Raw genomic sequence first — 21,767 nt, forward strand, 5'->3', positions numbered from 1 at the left:
AGGCGTGCTTCTCTTCCTCTCAAACCCATGGAATCTGTTGCGCAAGGCGCAGTTCGAGAGTGGTTGGTGGCAGTTGTGAGAATTGAGAAAAGGAATGGAGAAAAACATTTTAGGTCTACCTCTAAGCTAGACCTGTTTGAGTCGCGACTCACTCAGATCTTTAACCCGGATCTTTAAATTAAAGCAACACCAAAGAGTTTTGGCTCTTTGCTCCCCCTACAGGTTAGAAGCATAATTGTCCATTACCCACTGTCATAAATACTGAGACATAGCTGGCTCTGATTGGATTGTAGGTCTGCCGTAAAGCAAGTTTTTGTAGTATTCACTCGGACTACAGGACCGCTACCCGACGGTTGGAAACTTCTTTAGTGCGGTTTTGGCCGATAGAGGGCTGATTTGTAACCGGCTGATCAGCTCGAACTGTCTCTCCGCCTCTGGGGGCTGCATAAGCAGGACACAGTTTTTTTCTATATTATTATGCTATTATTATTATTAGGCCTATTTTTTTAAATGGTCGACCATACACACCAAACCTGAAATCTATAAGCATGTTATCTCAGAAGTGAAAGGCTTTTGTTGTGGATTTGCTTTTGAGGAGACTTCAGTCGCTCTATAGATCCACTAACCGGCTCCGGCTGATCCACGCGAATCAGCCGGTTAGCGGATCTGTAGAGCGAGTCTGCAATGTTTCCGGCTCTGAGAATCTCGAGTCGCGTAGATCAGCCGGTTACAAGTGGGTCTGTACTGAGTTTCCTTGGCGATTTAACAATACTGACTCAAGTGATTCAAGTGACTCACACAACCCGGATCACTTTAGTGAGTGACTCACAATAACCTGGGGCCTCATTTATCAAACGTGCGTACGCACAGAAGTGTGCGTAAAGTGTGCGTAGGAACAGTTTTACGCAAAGTGTGGAATTTATCAAATTGCACTTATACGTAGAAATGTGTGTAAATATACGCACACCTCTGAGTATGCGTACGCAGAGCATCTAGTGGTAGAATAGCGATACTACATATAGGACCCTGTTCCAGTGAGTAAAGAAGTGTCTATTTTTTATCCACAAGCAGGTGTTAAAATGATTAATGTCAGTATGGTAACAGCCAATAAGTATAATGATTTATTTGTTATCTGTATCTGTGAAAGCTCTACATGTGATTTGTATAAATGAAGTCTCCGACAAATGCTTAACACAGTACAATGGCTTATCTTGACTATGAACGTGCACGAGCATGGTGCTTAAGAACAAGTGGGATTTATCATCAAGGATTACTTACTGATGTGCGTACGAACCACGTGCGCACGTTTGATAAATCCCGATTTTTTTGTACTTAGGCACATTCTAAATTTCATTCGTAGGTACAAATATAGAACATTTTCTACGCAATGTTGATAAATGAGGCCCCTGGATCCTTAAAAGGAGTCGAGTTTGCCAGGCCTACTCTAAGCTGGTGAATGAAAACGCTTTCAGATCATCCAAAGATTATTTCCACAGGTGAAACCATTGTTTGGATCACATATATGTTTGCATTTATTGCTTATTAACTTCAGGATGTGCACCTTATTTCAACTAGGTGCTTTAACACTAACTTTGCAGCTGTTGTCCATTTTTTTGTTATTGATGCTGTTCACTATTGAGGCATCTTCTGGATGACATACCTTGGCAAGAGTCTATGATTGGTAATGGGTGACAACTTGAAATATAAGATAATGTTTCAGTGTGAAGAATTACAGTATAGCCTAATAAGTATAATGTGCATTGACAATACATTGGAATATACAGACTGTTAAAATTTGACATTTTTTACATATTGACAAAGTGACACAGGGAGACACACTTAGCTACCATATCGGCAAATATGACTAGATGATTTAACCATAGGTAAATTACACAAAAATGAGGAGTGTGACAATGCACGTGTGTTTATCACATTGGACAATAAACACAACCCACTATTCACTCATTAAAAACTTGGCAATCGAGATCATTCTCATAGTCACATTTCTAGTTATTATGATATATCAACAACAAGCTTACATCTGTAATTTACAGGTGGTTTCCCAGACAGGGTTTTTCCTAGTGCCAGACTAAAAGGCATTTTTGAGCTGCCTTAATTTAAAAACATCTTTTACTGGCACATCTTAACCCTCTGGGGTCTAAGGGGTTTTTAGGGCCCTGGGGAATCTTTGACATTTGTGCTTTTTTCAGTTGCTTTAAAAACATATTAACCCCCAGGGGTCCAAAAACGCGGCGCCGCGTTTTGACGTGTTTTCTCCTTATCATAGCATAATCAACTTAAAATACTCCATCATTAATAATCATACACTTACGTGTTTGACATCATTTGAAACTGTGAAGGGTCCTCTTTAATTAGTGTATATTCACAATAACAACAGATCTTTGTGTTTTTGTTAAATAAAGAAAATAAAAAGGGTGTGCATTTCTGTCTCCGCCAGCTGTCTCTCAAAACACGTTACAAAAATCAATTGAAACTCTGCGAATACTAGTCACACAAAGATGATACACATATCCAAAGAAAGCCTGAAATGTCTACTTTTAGCTAATTATAATTGAAAACAAATATTGCCTGTTTATATAATCTGCATTGAAGTAAAGAGAGTGCTGTTTTTCCTGGCTGACCTCATTATATTTAATATGGACACGTCCACAGGTGGTACAAGCTGTTGACATGGTAATGAAGACACGAGCTGTTCAAACCATAACAAGAAAAGCGTAAAAGTTTTATCAGATTTAAAGACCACATGTTTGGATGATAAACTTTATGCACACGTGAGGAATATCTTCATTTATGTCTGGACATTGAGGAAGAGAAGCGTTTATCTTTAACATAACATAAGAAGAAGAACAATGGAAGACGCAATGGAGGAGGATATATTCCTGAAGAAACTGTAAGTCTTTATCTTCATTTATATTTGCTATGTAATATGCTTATGGCTTGTGCAGTTCAGCCTACACAAGCGACCTCAGCAGACTGCACGCTTCTGATTGAAAAACTTTTGCATTGTTAACAAACGAGGATGCGCGTGATCGTCACGTAATGGCGGATGCTGTGTTAGACACAGTTATTCACTTTCATTTTCTTCATGGCAACTTTCAGTAAGGCTGCACTGCAAGATCTTTTAAGTGTGTGCTGTAATATGATTCCTTATATTGTTTACAATTCCATCCATTGCGCTTTACACGCGACAGCGTTTTCATGAGCGCCGCGGAGACACGAGCTCGCGTACTTGGACGCCATATGCGATGTGTTTTTAAAGTTCATACGCGCTTACAGAAACGCGTTATAAACAGAAGCTAGACGATCGATGGGCATCTGAAAACAGCTTTTTATAGTTATGTATGAAAGGGTATTTATGTGGACAATTTATGCTAACAGCTGTTTATAACTCTCTTATAGGTCTGTATCCCTCTCATCAGTACAAAACTATGAAAAACATATTCAGACTTTTGGACTAAAGTTATATGGTAACATGAGCCACATGTTTACAGCTCTGTTGTTTATCAGTTTCTTAGCTTATACAAAGTTTTTGAATAGGGTTTATTTCCAAATAAACTGAAAATGTCCTACTGACCTTCATTTCTATTTTGATTATATTGTTAACTTAATAAACCTCAAACAAACATGTATACATTTGTCCTCACATTCTTTACTGTAGTTCACTATAAGATTCCTGCCTAGCCTCATTATGCAGCTCATTATGCAAGTCTTTTGTTGCTCAGCTGTCAATCAATCCTTCTCGCATACGGCCCCTCTAAACAAAAACTGTCTTACAATTTCTAATTCAATATATTGGTTTATGTGAATGAGTAAGCAGAATGATTTTCACATCATTTTAAAGAAAAAACTCTAGACTACTAGATTCTGCTTAGAAAGGTCTTGGGAAAACATGTTTAGTATGAGTTTTGTGGACTTATATCAGTGACTTAAAAATTTTGCTTTTTTAAAAACCACGCATAAACATTATTCTCTCAAAAATACAAACATGTACATACATGTAGCTCATAAAATATTGTAGCCCAGTTTGTGCTGAACACAGTGTTATGAGACACTTGCCATTATTATGTTTTAAAGCAACTGAAAGAAGACCAAATGTAAGAGCATGTGACAACCTTTGACAGTTTCCCAAAATGGTCGGACCCCAGAGGGTTAATGGCAAAAGTCTCATAACACTGTGTTCAGCACAAACTGGGCTATAATATTATATGATTAACATGTATGTATTTTTGAGAGAAAAATGTTTATGCGTGGTTTTTGAAAAATAAAAAAATTTAAGTCACTGAAGTCCATAAAACTCCATAAAACTTTTCCCCAGACTTTTCAAAAGAGGATCTAGTAGTCTAGAGTTTTTTCTTCGAATGATGTGAAAATCAGTTATTTTAAAAGCCTCTTTGTTTGAGAACTACTTCTTCCGCCACGGATTTGAGGGCGGCCAGAATGACAGGTAACACTTTCGGCTGCTTTGAATCTCATAATAACTCAATGGATGGATGGGCGTTTCTTTATATTAACGTTTCTTGGTCACAAATGTGTAGTTTTTAGATATATTTTCTCGACTGAACTAATGTATTATATTTAAATCCACAGTCGATTAGTAAAGGTAGCGCCAGTTTGAACGTTTGCTTAGTGAGATTCGTACATATGAGAACCAAAGCATGAGCGGACGTCAGTGTTCACTCGCCCCGCTGACCACCGCCCTCTCTGGGCTACATCTCTGACAGGGATTCCTGGCTCATTTGTTGGCCTTGTTTGCTTTTTGATGGTCAAAATGAGATCAAATCAGCAGTATTTGGTGTCATGATAAAACTATTACTTGTTTTCTTATTCATATTTAGTGTCTTTTGTGTTGTTATTGTTTTGGCGCGAGGTAAAAGTTAATAAAACTATAATGTTACTATTGGTTTACCATTTCATCTTAATGCGATACGAGCACTCGGTTATTATTAGACTTCGTTCTTCTCAGTACTATATAAAACTGTTTTTTATAAGTGTCAGAGAGATGTTTTTGCATGCTGCTTATAAATATACCAGTGCCGATATATCATAACATGTTTTAATAGTCACGTCGCAATTAAATAAATGATCAATGTCCACATTTAAAAGCTGCGGTGCTTACCTGCAGTTCCACGGGGTTTTCGCGTTCTGATAAGAGATATAGCTCCAGAAAAAAGTGTTTACATTCCTCTTTCCAAGTGTTAATCGTCCACATGATGTGACAAGACATTACTCCCATTAACTCTAATGTAACATCCAAGAGCGCTGATCTTTGACGGAATAATAACTTCCGATTCAGAGACTGATTTACGAGCTACTGAACTAATGAGACACACGGAGAGTGATTCAAAACAGCGTGTTTGTGTGTGTCCGTGTGTGCCTGCAGTTTTTCCATTCAGAGATGAGCCTGTTTAGAGGACCTCCATTCACTAGGTGGCGGAATGATACGAAAGGTGAAGCGGTTACTGTGCCGTTATCAGTAGAATATTGCACGCCTCTTAGCCAATCAGATTCGAGAACCAGAAAGAACTGTTGTATAAAACAATATATTGATTTACAATTTCTAAGTCACTTGTGCTTGGGAAAGGCCGTATGCGTGGAGGCGGGAAAGCTCCCGAATAATCAGTGATTGACAGATGAGTTGCATAACTGAGAGTGGAATTTAAGAAAGAAAATCCTCTCACATGTAATAGTGACAGCACCACGTGGTGAAGAATTCTTGGTAAATGTCTCAAGACATGAGAAATAAAATAATTTCTTTGCACAAAATGGTCAAGGTTTCAAGATAATTAGTTAAGCATCAGTGTTGGGCAAGTTACTTCCAAAGTGTAATACATTAATTACTTTCAAATGACAGTAATTTGTAATAGTAACATTACAATATTACTGACTCTGAACTGTAATGAGTTACACTACTTTTGCATTACTTTTGAGTTACTTTCATCAAAATAACAGAAGTATGACTAGGCATTATAAAATGTTAAAATGTAGTTTATTGATGCTTATAAATCTAGAAGTTATGTGTTGGCCCTCGAGCTTTGAATAGGCACAGTGAAGACTTATGGCAAAATACAGTAACAATCACTGTCAGAATCATAAACACAGAGAAAATGATCTGGGAAAAGTCTGGTAAATTATGGTACACATACTAAACACAATAGAGCCCACTATATAATGCAACCTATAGACTAATAACACGCAACCTCTTTTCATTTCTATTCTTTAATTCAGATTCACAGCACAAACCTGGCATGCACTTGGTTAACACAACTTATCAAAAAGTGCTATTGGAGGATTAGGCCTCAAGGAATACAGCAAATTTCTGTACAATATAAGGATAACATGTCATGACTGGGTAGGAGTGACAGGACGCAAACTTCAAAATAAATAACATTTAATAATAAAAATACGAGGGCTGACATGGTGAATACAGGAACACAGGAACATCAATACAGGTAACAGACAGGGTGGCAATGACAATAATCCGGCACAGGCTGACAGAACAAAGGCATATAAATACAAAGACAATTAAACATATGACAGGTGTGGTGTGTTGGCGTAATGAGTCAATGAGAGTCCAGGTGAAACGGATAAGTGCAACACACAAAACATGTCATGGACTAGCCTTTGTTCTGTCAGCCTCCCTTGGACTCTGGTAGTGAGAGTCCAAGGGAGGGGTGGAGGGCTTGGGGACCCTGGCGAAGCCAGCAGCCGCCGGGATGAAACCAACGTGACGGTGGGCTGGACTGCGCCAGGAGAACCAGAGCGATCATTCCGAGAACCGAGGCAAACGAATCACCCCCCTTCTGGGAATCGATGACGATCAGATGCCCCCGGAAGACATCTCCCATCCCCTCGCGGAAACGGAGACCCTCCCTCGGTAGCCACCCCGGGGAAATGATCGGGCGTGGTCCGTTCCGGATCCCCTTGCGAGCAGGATGGTGGTCCTCCGAGGGACCGTCGACGACGACTCAACCGTTGGGGGACCGCCTGGGCCGATCCTCCTCCCGCAGGAGCGAGCGATCGCTCACGGAGGTCCCCAAGAGACATCAAGGCTGATGGGGAATGAACCCCGATGTCACTACTCCCCCTCGACGAAACTCCTGGGGGAGCCGCCCTCCGTGAACTTGCTGCTTCCGATTTGGCCGGATTATTCTGTCATGACTGGGTAGGAGTGACAGGATGCAAACGCAAAGTTAAAAATAAATAACATTTAATAATAAAAACACGAGGGCTGACATGGTGAATACAGGAACATCAATACAGATAACAGACAGGGTGGCAATGACAATAATCCGGCACAGGCTGACAGAACAAAGGCATATAAATACAAAGACAATTAAACATATGACAGGTGTAGTGTGTTGGCGTAATGAGTCAATGAGAGTCCAGGTGAAACGGATAAGTGCAACACACAACTAGCCGTGACACCAGGTGGCTGAAATTATTATTATTTTTTAAAGATTTGAAATACTTGTTGATACTCATAACAAAATGTAAGCTATTTTATTTTACATTTATTCTGCCAGATCCAGCTGACAATGATGTGCCTGGGGCTGCAGAGCTGCAAGCTGGTTATCTGGACATCAACTGAGCACCTGGAGTTAGACATTTCATTTGACAAAAAATGAAATTGCAAAGAAATTGAAGCTCTGCCCCAAATACCTGGATCTTTTGAAAATACAGTAAGCAGATACCAGGTGTTATAACTAGTATACATCACAAACATTAAGAGTACTGAATGAAAGCATCAATAGGAAAACAAAAATGTAGTTAAAGGGATAGTTCACCCAAAAATTAAAGTTCTGTCATCATTTACTCATCCTCATGTTGTTCTAAACCTGTATGAATTTCTTTTTTCTGATGAACACAAAAGAAGATATTATGAGAAATGATGGTAAACGCACAGCATATAGTGTCTATTGACTTCCAATAGTAGTAATTAAAAAATATGATGAACTACATCAAGTGTGTGCTTACCATCATTTTTAATGTTATCCTTTATTACAATATTTACAAAAAAAAATTTCTACTATGGAAGTCGTTGACACTATATGATGTGCGTTTACCATCTTCTTTTGTGTTTATCAGAAAAAAATTCATACAGATTAAAACAACCCGAGGATGAGTAAATGACAACAGAATTTTCATTTTTGGGTGAATTATCCCTTTAAAATAAAAATGAGTATTACAAAAATAAGTATTAAAAATGCAAGGCATTAGAAAGGTATATTAATTACATGTGTAAGATACAAAAGTTATACATTGTGTCATAAAAAATGAAATGAATGTGTGTGTGTTGAAATGCAATAATAAATGTCTTCTCGTTGTCACTTTTCACTTGAAGTAAGCTCACTTCTTAAATTCACTAGACCAGCACAGATCTTGAGAATTTTATCAATTTTTGGGATCAAGCTAATTGGCACTGTTTGTGAAAGAATCTTGTACACCTTCAGACGCCTTATTGCCCGTTCAACATGAATGCGGGCATGAGCAATACGCCATGTATGTGTTACCTCCTCGTTGGTCAGCTGGCATCCTTTGCGTGTAAATGCTGGAATGATTAAGTTCACTCTACGCTCCTCCAGCAAATCCCTGATTGTGAAACCCCGATCCCCCATAACCTCATTTCCAGGACGCAAATAGTCCAAAAACCCTGAGTTCTGTGTTATGTACCTGTCACTGCATTTGCCACCATATGCATCTGAAATAAACATGATTATTCCAGAGGGAGAAATTGCCACTAAATATTTCACAGTGTTGTTGGCATAGTAGTGGCTGTATGATTCACTTCTAGAGTCCAGGTTTTTGGCTTTCTCTAAAACAGTCTCCGAGCAGTCAATTACACAAGTTGTGTTTGGAAAGTGTTCTTTAAAAGCTTCCGGCAACATAGCTTTGATTGTTTCACAAGGCAACCAGATAACAAGATCCTTGGTGTGTTCAGCCATTATGTCTATCCAGATTCCAACAGTCTTGCTTACCTGACCTTGCGATGTTTTAAATCTGTGTGCTAAATCAGCCATGACAAGGTTTAGCCTAAGCAGGGCTCGACATTAAGGCTTGTCCGCTTGTCCGGGACAAGTGGATTTTTTGTAGGACAAGTGTAAGAGAAAATTAGTTGTTCGACTGGACAAGTTAAATTTCAATCAATGTTACTTCACGTTATTTGCCGTTAACGACAGAGCAGAACGCGCAGCGCAAACACCGAGCGGAATATTGAACAGAGAGCGCGGCACGCCGACACACACGTTTACATGTACTGTTATTGTTACTAAACAAGCTGTGCGCGCATTAAACCTGATCGCCGAACGTGTGTGTGTGTGTGTGTGCGTGCTGCGCGACAGCGATTTGAATCTGAAAGAGTTCGTCAGAGTACATTAAAAATCTAGGTGCTAGGTTTAAGATTGATTTTATATATATATAACAGATAATCTAGATACATTTATTCTAATAAGTTTAAAAACATGGTAATGTTTTGCTTTAGTGTTTTTATGTCAGACAATCATTGAAAAATCTTCTATTATTTTGCTTTAATTGCTAGTCCGGGTTTGGTTGAAGGCTACAGTTTGTCCGGTTAGAACAAGTACAGTCTTGTTCAAAATAATAGCAGTACAATGTGACTAACCAGAATAATCAAGGTTTTTAGTATATTTTTTTTATTGCTACGTGGCAAACAAGTTACAAGTAGGTTCAGTAGATTCTCAGAAAACAAATGAGACCCAGCATTCATGATATGCACGCTCTTAAAGGCGGAGTCCACGATGTTTGAAAAACGCGTTGGAAAAGGAGACTGGCCGACTACCAAAACACACTTATATCAAATCAAATCAAATGCCGGTTTGCGTATGTGTGGGGCGGGTCTATCAACAGAAGGTCCAGATTCTATTGGGGTAGGGGCGTGTTTGTTTAGGTGATTTCAAATATCAACATTGGCTTTCAAACATCATGGACTCCGCCTTTAAGGCTGTGCAATTGGGCAATTAGTTGAATTAGTTGAAAGGGTTGTGTTAAAAAAAATAGCAGTGTGGCATTCAATCACTGAGGTCATCAATTTTGTGAAGAAACAGGTGTGAATCAGGTGGCCCCTATTTAAGGATGAAGCCAACACTTGTTGAACATGCATTTGAAAGCTGAGGAAAATGGGTCGTTCAGGACATTGTTCAGAAGAACAGCGTACTTTGATTAAAAAGTTGATTGGAGAGGGGAAAACCTATAAAGAGGTGCAAAAAATGATAGGCTGTTCAGCTAAAATGATCTCCAATGCCTTAAAATGGAGAGCAAAACCAGAGAGACGTGGAAGAAAACGGAAGACAACCATCAAAATGGATAGAAGAATAACCAGAATGGCAAAGGCTCAGCCAATGATCACCTCCAGGATGATCAAAGACAGTCTGGAGTTACCTGTAAGTACTGTGACAGTTAGAAGACGTCTGTGTGAAGCTAATCTATTTTCAAGAATCCCCCGCAAAGTCCCTCTGTTAAAAAAAAGGCATGTGCAGAAGAGGTTACAATTTGCCAAAGAACACATCAACTGGCCTAAAGAGAAATGGAGGAACATTTTGTGGACTGATGAGAGTAAAATTGTTCTTTTTGGGTCCAAGGGCCACAGGCAGTTTGTGAGACGACCCCCAAACTCTGAATTCAAGCCACAGTACACAGTGAAGACAGTGAAGCATGGAGATGCAAGCATCATGATATGGGCATGTTTCTCCTACTATGGTGTGGGGCCTATTTATCGCATACCAGGGATCATGGATCAGTTTGCATATGTTAAAATACTTGAAGAGGTCATGTTGCCCTATGCTGAAGAGGACATGCCCTTGAAATGGTTGTTTCAACAAGACAATGACCCAAAACACACTAGTAAACGGGCAAAGTCTTGGTTCCAAACCAACAAAATTAATGTTATGAAGTGGCCAGCCCAATCTCCAGACCTTAAAGGGGGGGTTTAATGGTATTTCAAGCATTCTGACTTATTAACACAGTTATAGAGTTGTTTCCTCATGCTAAACGTAGGCAAAGTGTCAAAAATGCAGTTGGGTGTGTTTCAGAGTATTTCTGTGCCAAATGCACTTCGCCAGGGTTCGTACAAGTTTCGGCTAGTTTTTTTTCGATTACGGTTCTAACTGACGTTTCAGGGGTTTTCGATACGTATCACTTCTTTATATGGGCTTTCGCCGGAAAACCTCCCCCGGAAAACCCCGCCCAGCCGTCAGTCAACGGGAGACGCTAGAGCTTGCTAGCGCCACTCAGCTTTGTTTAATTTCAAAAGTCAACAATGGCACAACAAGAAGTGTGTTTTTGGATGTAAGGAGAAGACATCCAGCATTATGGAAACAATGGATATAGTTTATTATCCGGATTAGCAGCGGAGTTTTGCGTGTGTGTTTGATGCGGTGGATTTTCAGAACCGGGTCATGACGAGTTACACGTGGTAAGTAAGACTTCTGTCTTATGTTGGAAATAGGCGCGTGTATATTATATAAATGACACGAACATGTAGTGAATCATAAGTTAAAACAGGGTTGTATAGTGTTGCATGACTCGTACTCGCTCCTCCCGTGTTATAACTCCTCCTTCTTCATTTTTTCGTACGTTATCGGAAAGATTCGGTAAAGCTAATCTTTCTTTTATAAATCTGATTAAACTAAAGACTCTTCAGAGATATAAAGGATGTCATACTACTCTATAGGTACTCCAGATTAATATCAGAAATGCAGAAACAGCGTGTGTTACGTGAGCTTTAATCCAATTGAGAACTTGTGGGGTGATATCAAAAATGCTGTTTCTGAAGCAAAACCAAGAAATGTGAATGAATTGTGGAATGTTGTTAAAGAATCATGGAGTGGAATAACAGCTGAGAGGTGCCACAAGTTGGTTGACTCCATGCCACACAGGTGTCAAGCAGTTTTAAAAAACTGTGGTCATACAACTAAATATTAGTTTAGTGATTCACAGGATTGCTAAATCCCAGAAAAAAAAATGTTTGTACAAAATAGTTTTGAGTTTGTACAGTCAAAGGTAGACACTGCTATTTTTTTGAACACACCCCTTTCAACTAATTGCCCAATTGCACAGCCTTAAGAGCGTGCATATCATGAATGCTGGGTCTTGTTTGTTTTCTGAGAATCTACTGAACCTACTGGTAACTTGTTTGCCACGTAGCAATAAAAAATATACTAAAAACCTTGATTATTCTGGTTAGTCACATTGTACTGCTATTATTTTGAACAATACTGTATATGAACTGTCAGCATTATATTATTCTAATATTAATATGAACCTTAACTTTTCCTTTTCTTTGTAATTTACCACATTTGCAGTCCATTTACCAAATTTAATGCTGTATTGCAATTTGTATTGTTTGGATCTTTCTTTAAAATTGTTAAATTCTATTAATTCTATTTCTTTATCAGAACATTACCCATGTAGTAAGTACAGTGGTATATGTGTGTGTGTGTGTGTGTGTGTGTGTTCCCCAAATTCTATAAGAAACGCTCTCTGTGGCAGTCATACCTTTGTGTGTGATTGAGCATGTATTTTCTATGTAACATTTGTGCTCTAGTAACAGACCTACCTTTCTTGTTGTGAAATTTTCAGATTTATTCTGGATGTATGGATTTTTTGACAAATAAAAATATTTTTTTTGTATTTCCCATTCATTTCAATTGGGGTCATTTTTACTCCCCAAAAGGGACTAATTAAGGAAAATAATGTTATGCCTCTTTAGAACGACCGAATCAAGCCCAAGTTTTTTTTATATGAATCTTGACAGATTATCTGGAAAAGTCACAAAATCTTATTCCACTGAGATGAAGGGAACCATGTTTTTTTTTAAACTAAAGAAAAGTGGCTTGGGGGTAGGATTTACCCCAACGGTCTTATTAGGGTTAATCTATATTCAAACGTATGCCTGTTACAAATCGTTTTTTTAATATTGTGAATCTTAAAATGTAATCTCTTAGTGGACCGATTTAACACTGGTCCATTAACCCTCTGGGGTCCGACCATTTTGGGACACTCTCAGAGGTTCTGACATGCTCTTACATTTGGTCTTTTTTCAGTTGCTTTAAAACATAATAATGGCAAGTGTCTCATACCACTGTGTTCAGCACAAACTGGGATAAAATATTATATGAGCTACATGTATGTACATGTTGGTACTTTTGAGAGAAAAAGGTTTATGCATGGTTTTTAAAAAAGCTAAAATTTTAAGTCACTGATATAAGTCCACAAAACCCATACTATACATGTTTTAACAAGACTTTCCTAAACAGGATCTAGTAGTCTAGAGTTTTTTCTTTAAAATGATGTGAAAATCATCCTGCCTACTGATTCACATAAACCAATATATTGATTAAGAAATTGTAAGACACTTTTTGTTTAGAGTGGCCGTATGCGAGAAGGATTGATTGACAGCTAGCAAACAAAGGCTCGCATAATGAGGCAGGAGGGAACTACAGTAAAGAATGTGAGGACAAATAAATGTGTTTGTTTGAGGTTTATTAAGAAGTTAACAATATAATGAAGGGCAGTAGGACATTATCAGTTTATTTGGAAACGAACCCTATTCAAAAAACTTAACTTGTATAAGAAACTGATAAACAACAGAGCTGTAAACTTCATGTGGTGGCTCATGTTACCATATAACTTTATGTCCAAAGAGTGTGAATATGTTTTTCCACTTCATAGTTTTGTACTGATAAGAGGGATGCAGACCTGTAAGAGAGTTATAAACAGCTGTCAGCATAAATTGTCCACAGAAATACCCTTACATACATAACTGATGGGTAAATGATAGCACTACATTCAGATAAACTATCATTAACTAAATTAGTATCTCAGATAAACATCTGCAATGATTAGTTATATAAAAAGCTGTTTTCAGATGACTGTTTTCAGATGCCCATCCCCTTATCGTCTAGCTTCTGTTTTAAACGCGTTTCTGTAAGCGAGTATGAACTTTAAAAACACATCGCAAATGGATGTGCGCGAGCTCGCGTCTCCCTGTAAACAACGCGGAGCTCATAATAAAACGGTGTCCGTGTAAAGCGCAATGTATGCAATGCGTTGCATGTAAACAATATCTTATTACAGCAGATCCCCCAGTGCTGCATTACTCAAAGTTGCCATGAAGGATACGAAAGTGAATAACTGCGTTTAACACTGTACAGCATGTAACAATGAAATCCGCCATTACGTGATCACGCTTACTCGTTTGTAAATAAGCATGTAAACATGTAATCATATTACAGCACACACTTAAAAGATACAGCAGTGCAGCATTACTCAAAGTTGCCATGAAGGATACGAAAGTGAATAACTGTGTCTAACACTGTCTGTACAGCATGTATCAATGAAATCCGCCATTACGTGAAATCACGCACCCTCGTTCGTAAACAATACGAGATAATGAGCTCAGCCAGGAAAAACGGTACTCTCTTTACTTCAATGCAGATTATATAAACAGGAAATATTCGTTTTTGATTATAATTAGCTTGTTTAAAAGTAGACGTTTCAGGCTTTCTTTGGATATGTGTATTATGTATGTGTGACGAGTATTCGCGGAGTTTTTAACTGATTTTTGTAACGTGATTTGAGAGACAGCTGGCAGAGACAGAAATGTCTGAATGCGCACCCTGTTTATTTTCTTTATTTGACAAAAACACAAACACAAAGATCTCTTGTTATTGTGAATGTACACTAATTAAAGAGGACCCTTCAGAGTTTCAAATGATGTCAAACACGTAAGTATTTTAAGTTGATTCTGCTATGATAAGGAGAAAACACGTCAAAACGCGTCCCCGCGTTTTTGGACCCCTGGGGGTTAAATGTTGTTCTTCATGCAAACTGCCTTTATTAGAAAGCTCAAATATCATTTCACCTTAGTGACATCAAATAATTAATATAGAGTAAATTATTACATATAGTAAAATTATTAAATTGATGCTGCATCATTGAGAGAACTAAAACCAGTGATATGTTGAATGCACGTGTCTTTTTTAAAACATTTTTTAGTTTGCGCGGCTCGGCAAGCTTTAATTTGTGGCTCGAATGGCAATAAATAGGACATTGATATGATCATGCAGGTATGAGCTTTTTCTTTTATTTCTGCTCCTGGAGCTAACTTTGTTAGAAAACAATACCCATTATATCAAGACGCACATTGATAAGCATGTTTAACTACATGCAGCGCTTGTACAGAGCGATTGTCATGTGACATTAAAAGTAACGTGATATCTGACTGGTTGTTATGCATACATAATGCTTTCGAATTGCTCTCGCGGGACATTGATGTCACTCAATAAACTGAATTTATCAAAAACTGAAGCAAAAAAATTATGCAATTATTTTTTTAACTGCATTTATGTTTGATAATCGTTCTGAATCTGATCTCTAACATAAATTCCTTTACAAAAACAAATTTTTTTAAGCTTTTTGCTCAAAATCTTGTATTTTTGAAGAGAAATATCCACACTTCAGTGGTTAACACTCTGGGGTCGACTGCGGCGCAAGCGCCGCAAACTCTTTATTTTTCAATCACTCTGCAAAGAGACTTAAATTACTCTGCTGATTTTTGACATACAGATATGATTTAAACATCATTTAAAACGTTAAAGTGTCTATTTTTTCTGTCCACTCCCAATAAAAACAGAATGTTGTGCTTTTCGCAAAATTAAGAAAATAAACATGATGCGCGTTTTGTTCTCTCTCCCTCAGTGAAGTCCTTTCAGAAACCCGTCAGAAAATTTTTGAGAGAATTTTTTTGAGTAATGGAAAACTTATCAGAAAAAAGATTGCTTTCGGTAGTTACCTGACAGGTAGATAACGGTGGACATCTCTGACTAACCTCTTCTTAAACACTATAGCTTCCAATTCCTTATGAGCGTTTGAACCACTTTCCAACCATTGTCTGTCCTGGTTCTCTGGCAGTGCCCCATGCAGGCAGTGACCAAGGTACCACTCGTGGTTGTTGGTTACGTGGTAAAGCAAACTGCTTCACAGTTTCTAAAATAAAAATGTTTGAATATAATCACAACATAATAGAGATATTTTAGGTGTCGTGTTGTGTACTCATTATGCAGTGCTCTGAGAATAAATAGACTTTTTTAATGTATAAAAGCTATCACCAGCCTAATGTGTGAATAAAGAATGTTTGTAAATTATAACATAGTTGCACAGTAGAAGATGTTATATAAATTAAAGAAATGTATTTATGTTTTTATCAAAAAATTTTTTTAAATTTGCTAGTGTATTACTTACAAGGAACTGTTGCACCGTGTCTGCTGTCTTGCAGCAGAACCAAAAGTGATTCACAATTTCTTTTAACCAGTGAAAAAGGATCTTTTGTCCAGATTGCTGTGCTGCCTTAGTTTGCAAATAACATATGTTGTTTAGTAAATCTAGCATAAAACAGTCTTTTTTGTTGCTGGTATACATCGAATTCTAAAGAATGACAACTTACCGCAGAGGTCATCTTGGCTAAATTCTTTGCCCCATGCCATATGTCCCATGAGTGAACAATTCCTTTGTCTTTATAGCGACCAGTTGTTTTATCCTACAAAGGAGATAAGAGCACCATACAAATCATAATGTACACATGTGTAACACATCAAAAGCCTTCTCTGGTAATGGTTTCAATCATACAAACTTACTCATAACAGAGGCAATTTGTGTGTGAGCATCAGTGCAAATTTCTGCAATCTTAACTTCACCAAGAAGCTTGTCCATGGTCCTGACAAAAGCCTCTTTCTCCATGATCACAGAATTGCGTGAAGTCTGCCTCTTATCGATGGTAACAACTGAGATGATTTTCTTTGAATCATTCTCCATGGCAGTGTAGGAGCAATACTGGGCACAGTAGCCAGGACTGTCCATTCGTCCATCTGCTGTACCGGAAAAAATTATTCTGTTAATAATCACTGATATACACTTTAAATGACAAACAAGCATAGTATTAACATTAAACAAACATTTAGGAATTTCTATAATAGTTAATAATTATTCTAATAAAGAAAAACAATAACAACAAAAACGATATATAAAAATAAACTAGTAAATAATGTGATAATTGCTACTTTAGTCCGTGTTTTTTTTTATTAACTTGGAACATACCTAATATGACAATGCCATCTTTATTCTTCACACGTTGAATGGCTGCAGATCTCTTCTCCTCCCACACGTTCTTTATTGCTCCAATGCAATAGGTGTCCTGAATTTTAAAAAATGTGTCCTTCCCTAGAAAGCCCATGTTCATATAGTTGAATAGGTGTGCTACTTTGTAGTAATTATTTCCTGACAGGAGAATGTTTGTGGCCATCATAAAATCTCCTGCATGCATGCCGTATTTAAGTGTGGGCTGTGAATTGCACACCCATACTTTGTGTCCTTTTGAACACATCTAAAAGATCATGACACAGTAGATTAATTGCATTTATGCACTGACACATAATATGTTATAAACTACAGACAATTTGTAATAAACACCAGCTGTTGGACAGAAATACTTTGTTAATGTAAATTCATATGAAAATTTAAAATTACATTTCATAAATATATAGTATGATGTTTAAATGGGCACTATTAGAAAAAAAAATTCACGCACAACAAAAACTAGAATTAAATATTTAAAAAAAAAACTCCATGCGTGTTTGCATATTTACCCAGTGTATGACAGTGCCAGTTCCCCTTGAGGAAAGATGGACTTCAAAAGGTCCAGAAGCATGGCACGACACATTCGTAACTGTCTCAATGAAATTACACCTCCCAATCGGCAGCGGCAAAAATGTGACCAGGTGTTTCAGCATTGACTCATAGACGATTGATGCCTTTTGTCCAATGATGTCTTCTTCACACATGACACGTTGGATGCCAGAAGACATGGATACATGATCTTCTCGTACTGGTACCACTTCATTTTGCGTTGCAAGATTAATGGTCTCTTCAAGGCCAATCACTGGAAGCTCCTGAATCTTCACAAAGTCTTTATTGCCTCTTCCAGTTCTGTAAATATTTAATGTAAATAATAAAATGTCTACTTTTGTCATAATCAAATTTTAACAATCTTTAATGTCATTGATGTTGCCTGCGACAGTTTATGCTGGTACATGTTAAAAAAAGTTATTCTACAGAATAGGTCTTCAACCCTGCACCTTTCATCTTATAGTCCTGCAGAGTTTAGCTTTTATCAGAACACAACATAACCACCTCTGGGTTGCTTTTCAAGATAACATTCCAAACTTGATTTTATACAGTATAATCTATTCAGGACATTGATCTTACATGGTAAATGGACTGGACTTATATATCGCTTTCACAGACCACATGGCCACCAAAGCACTTTACATTGCCTCACATTCACCCATTCATACACCGACGGTGGTGTCAGTCATACAAGGCACCATCCAGCACGTCGGGAACAGCTGGGGTTAGGTGTCTTGCTCATGGACACATTGACACTTGGTCAAGTGGAACCAGGGATTGAACCACCAACCGTCGGGTTTGTAAACAACCCACTTGAACCACTAACCCACTGCCGCCCCCTCATGAGCAGGGTTGAAGATTAATATATTGTACATATACATAAGTTAAAACATGACTCTTGTAAACAAACCTGAGGCAGATGGAGGGTACATAATCTTCATCTGAAGTGCTGTCTTTACTGTCTGTGTCCCTTGTTGCATCATCAGTATTTCTCCAATCAATCCTGCAAAATAGGAATCCACAATAATAATAACAAAAGTAATAATTATGTTATATTATTATTATTATTATTATAATCATCATTTATGTAAAAAACAATTGATTTCCTATAAAAATGACACAAACATGAATATACTGCAAATACATTTGAAATGGAACAATGCATCTGAACACTCACACGGTATTCTGAAGATCATTGACATCTTCATTCACGGTAATGGTGGACTCATAACTTACAATCATCTTTGAAAAACTAAACAACACATATGATCTTTTTTTATAAATTGATAACAATGAAGTTTGTGAAAGATAAAACCTTTTTGGAAACTGAAACATTTTCCACACAATTTTAATTTCGCACAGGTAACGTTATTGATAAAAAGGCTGAAGTGACAGAATGTACAGGCATGTAATGTAATTCATATCTATTAAAATCGTCTACGGATACTTAAATAATAAAATAGATTTGCTTACCTGTCTATTAATAAACTCGCGAGAGCATTAATACAAAATCGGATCGGAATTGGGCAATTTGCTTGTTAAGAAAATCGGTATAAAAACCGGCCATGAAAAAAGCAATATCGTGCATCCCTTATATATATAGTGACTTAAACATTTTGCTTTTTCAAAAACCACACATAAACATTCTTCTCTCAAAAATACAAACATGTACATACATGTTGATTATATAATATTGTAGCCCAGTTTGTGCTGAACACAGTGTTATGAGACTTTTGCCATTAATATGTTTTTAAGTAACTGAAAAAAGCACAAATGTCAGTGCATGTCAAAACTTCCCCTTGCCCTAAAAACGCCTTAGACCCCAGAGGGTTAAATTAAGTGGAAAGAGTAAACATATAATTAAACGTTTTTTCCCCATTTTGTTTGTTTGAAAGCAGAGGGTCTGTTATTTCATTTGTATGTTTATATATTTATAGAAGACAATTTGTCCTGTAAGGAATTTTGGGAAACTTTTGTAAAAATCACACAAATGCTGGCGGGCAACTTAAAAAAAAGTCTGGCACCGAAGGAATTAAAGTAACAAAAAACAAGTTTTTTACGGTGTTCAGGGATGAAAGATTGATAAGCAGACATGCTATTTATGACTGGATGTAACTTTTGATACTTTGCTGTTATGGCTCTCCTATTGACTATCAGTGTGGCTCTCATGAAGAAAAAAATAGTGAAGACCACTGATCTAGTTGTTCAATATCCCAAAAACAAGTAAACAAAAAGGATATTATAGAATTAATTTTATTTGCAGCTTAACAAGCTGCAAAGTTGAATAAAGTCTCTCATATTCTGAAAGTTAGTAATGCAACACAAAAATAGACATACCACAGAAATATTGGAATCTAAACACACTGTTAAAAAGTTTAGTTGCTATATTTTTAAGTATGACTTGCTTTCACAAGTCATTCTAACTTATTCTAAAATAAATTTCAATTATTTTAAATGTTAAGCTACAGCAACTCATAAATACTCAAGGTAAAAAATAAAATTTGAAATGGCTTGTAAAAGCAAGTATATTATACTTAAATATTAAAAACAAATAAATATAGCGCAAAAGGGACCAAAACATGTTTGCTTCAAATTCAATGACAATTTTTTCAAAGCCAACAGAGTCCTTCATTGCCAGCTGCATAAGATCTTTAAAGACCTCTCCTTCTGTAATGCCTCTTTGCAGGTACAGACTGAGCGCACAAGTAAACGAAACCTAATTTGAACTATTTTACAGGTTAACGAGCTGTTGCAAAGATGAATGAAGTAATGCAACATAAAATACTAATAAGAACAATTACAGAACAATTTCTACCAAAAGAAACCATAGAAATACTAAACAACTTAAACACGCTGTAAAAAAAACTTTATTTGCAGTTATATTTTAAAGTATGACTCGGTAATTTCTACTTAGTTAAAATAATTGAGCTTTATTTTATAATGTTACATGCAGCAACTCATCAATATTCATAAGTAACAGTTAAAATAATTGAACTTTAAATTCTGCTGGGTTGTTTTTAAACCAATGGTTGGTAAATATTGGACAGAACACATGTTGGGTTATAAATATTGCATTGCATTGAAAGAACCCAGCATAGGTTTATTTATTGACCCAACATGTGTTCTGTTCAATATTTACCCAGCAATGGGTTAAAACCCAGCAGTATTTAGAGTTCATGATAAAAATAAAAGTTGAAATGACTTGTAAAAGCAAGTTAAATATATATTTAAATGCAAGAAATTACAGTTCAAAGGGGACCAAAACATGTATGCCTCAAAAAATTGAATTAAACTTTTCCAAAGCCAACAGACTCCTTCATTGCCAGCTGCATGAGGTCTTTAAAGACCTCTTCTTCTGTAATGCCTCTTGGCAGGTACAGAATGAGCGTGCATGTGGAAGAGTATGGAATCCGCTTGATTACAGTTTCCTGCTCATAAAACTGAATTTCACATTTCCTTTAAAAACCCAGCGGTGATACAGCATCTGCTCCGGTAACAAAAATTCTTCCCAGTTACTTTGCACAACTTGCCACATCTAGCCACAAGCATTCATTCCAGCGATGAATTGCTGTATCATACTGGCAGCCCTAAAAAAACAACAACAACACATTTTAAGGCTGAGGCTCTCAACTCTGGCCTTCAAGATCCAGTTTTCTGCAGAGTTTAGCTCTATACCTAATCAAACACACCCGCCTGCAATTTTCTTGTCTTTTTTGAAGATGTTGGCTCAGTCAGCTCTCTTGTCAGGGGACTGATCAGGGAGTCGGCTATATGAAAAGCACTTTTATTATTCTCTTACAGTACATATCTGTGCATAATTTGGAGGAATATTCCATTCAAGAATTAGTGAAATTGTGGTCCCTTCCTGTCTATCAATGCATTTCTATTAAAACAAACTTTTTTTAAAAAAACTTCTTTTCAAAAGTTCTGTTGTGTTTCGTGAAGTTTATTGTGTTTTGGCTTGTGTGATTGGAGAGCTTCAGAAAAGGTCAAACATTAAAGCCTCATTAAGTACATTGTGTACTTACTATTTCAATTTAAGTCAAGTA

The 21,767-nt window shown here is 37.1% G+C and overlaps 1 protein-coding gene across 2 annotated transcripts; it reads right to left on the minus strand.

Moving 5' to 3' along the window:
- Positions 1–13,535: 13,535 nt before the first annotated feature.
- Positions 13,536–20,474, minus strand: LOC129445948 (uncharacterized). Of its 2 annotated transcripts, XM_073874707.1 has the most exons (8): positions 18,629–20,474; positions 17,679–18,018; positions 17,131–17,416; positions 16,671–16,904; positions 16,481–16,573; positions 16,279–16,383; positions 15,830–16,023; positions 13,536–13,734 (listed from the first exon to the last, which is right to left on the minus strand). In XM_073874707.1, the coding sequence occupies exons 2-5, from the start codon at positions 17,895–17,897 to the stop codon at positions 16,569–16,571; spliced, it is 744 nt and encodes a 247-aa protein (XP_073730808.1). In that variant the 5' UTR covers positions 17,898–18,018; positions 18,629–20,474; the 3' UTR covers positions 13,536–13,734; positions 15,830–16,023; positions 16,279–16,383; positions 16,481–16,568. The 2 variants fall into 2 exon arrangements, with proteins under 2 accessions (XP_073730808.1, XP_073730807.1); XM_073874706.1 differs by lacking the exon at positions 18,629–20,474 and having other exon boundaries at positions 17,679–18,430.
- Between the last annotated feature and the right edge of the window lie 1,293 nt (positions 20,475–21,767).

Source organism: Misgurnus anguillicaudatus, chromosome 12 (genome assembly GCF_027580225.2).
Source record: "Misgurnus anguillicaudatus chromosome 12, ASM2758022v2, whole genome shotgun sequence".
Taxonomy (NCBI): Eukaryota; Metazoa; Chordata; class Actinopteri; order Cypriniformes; family Cobitidae; genus Misgurnus; species Misgurnus anguillicaudatus.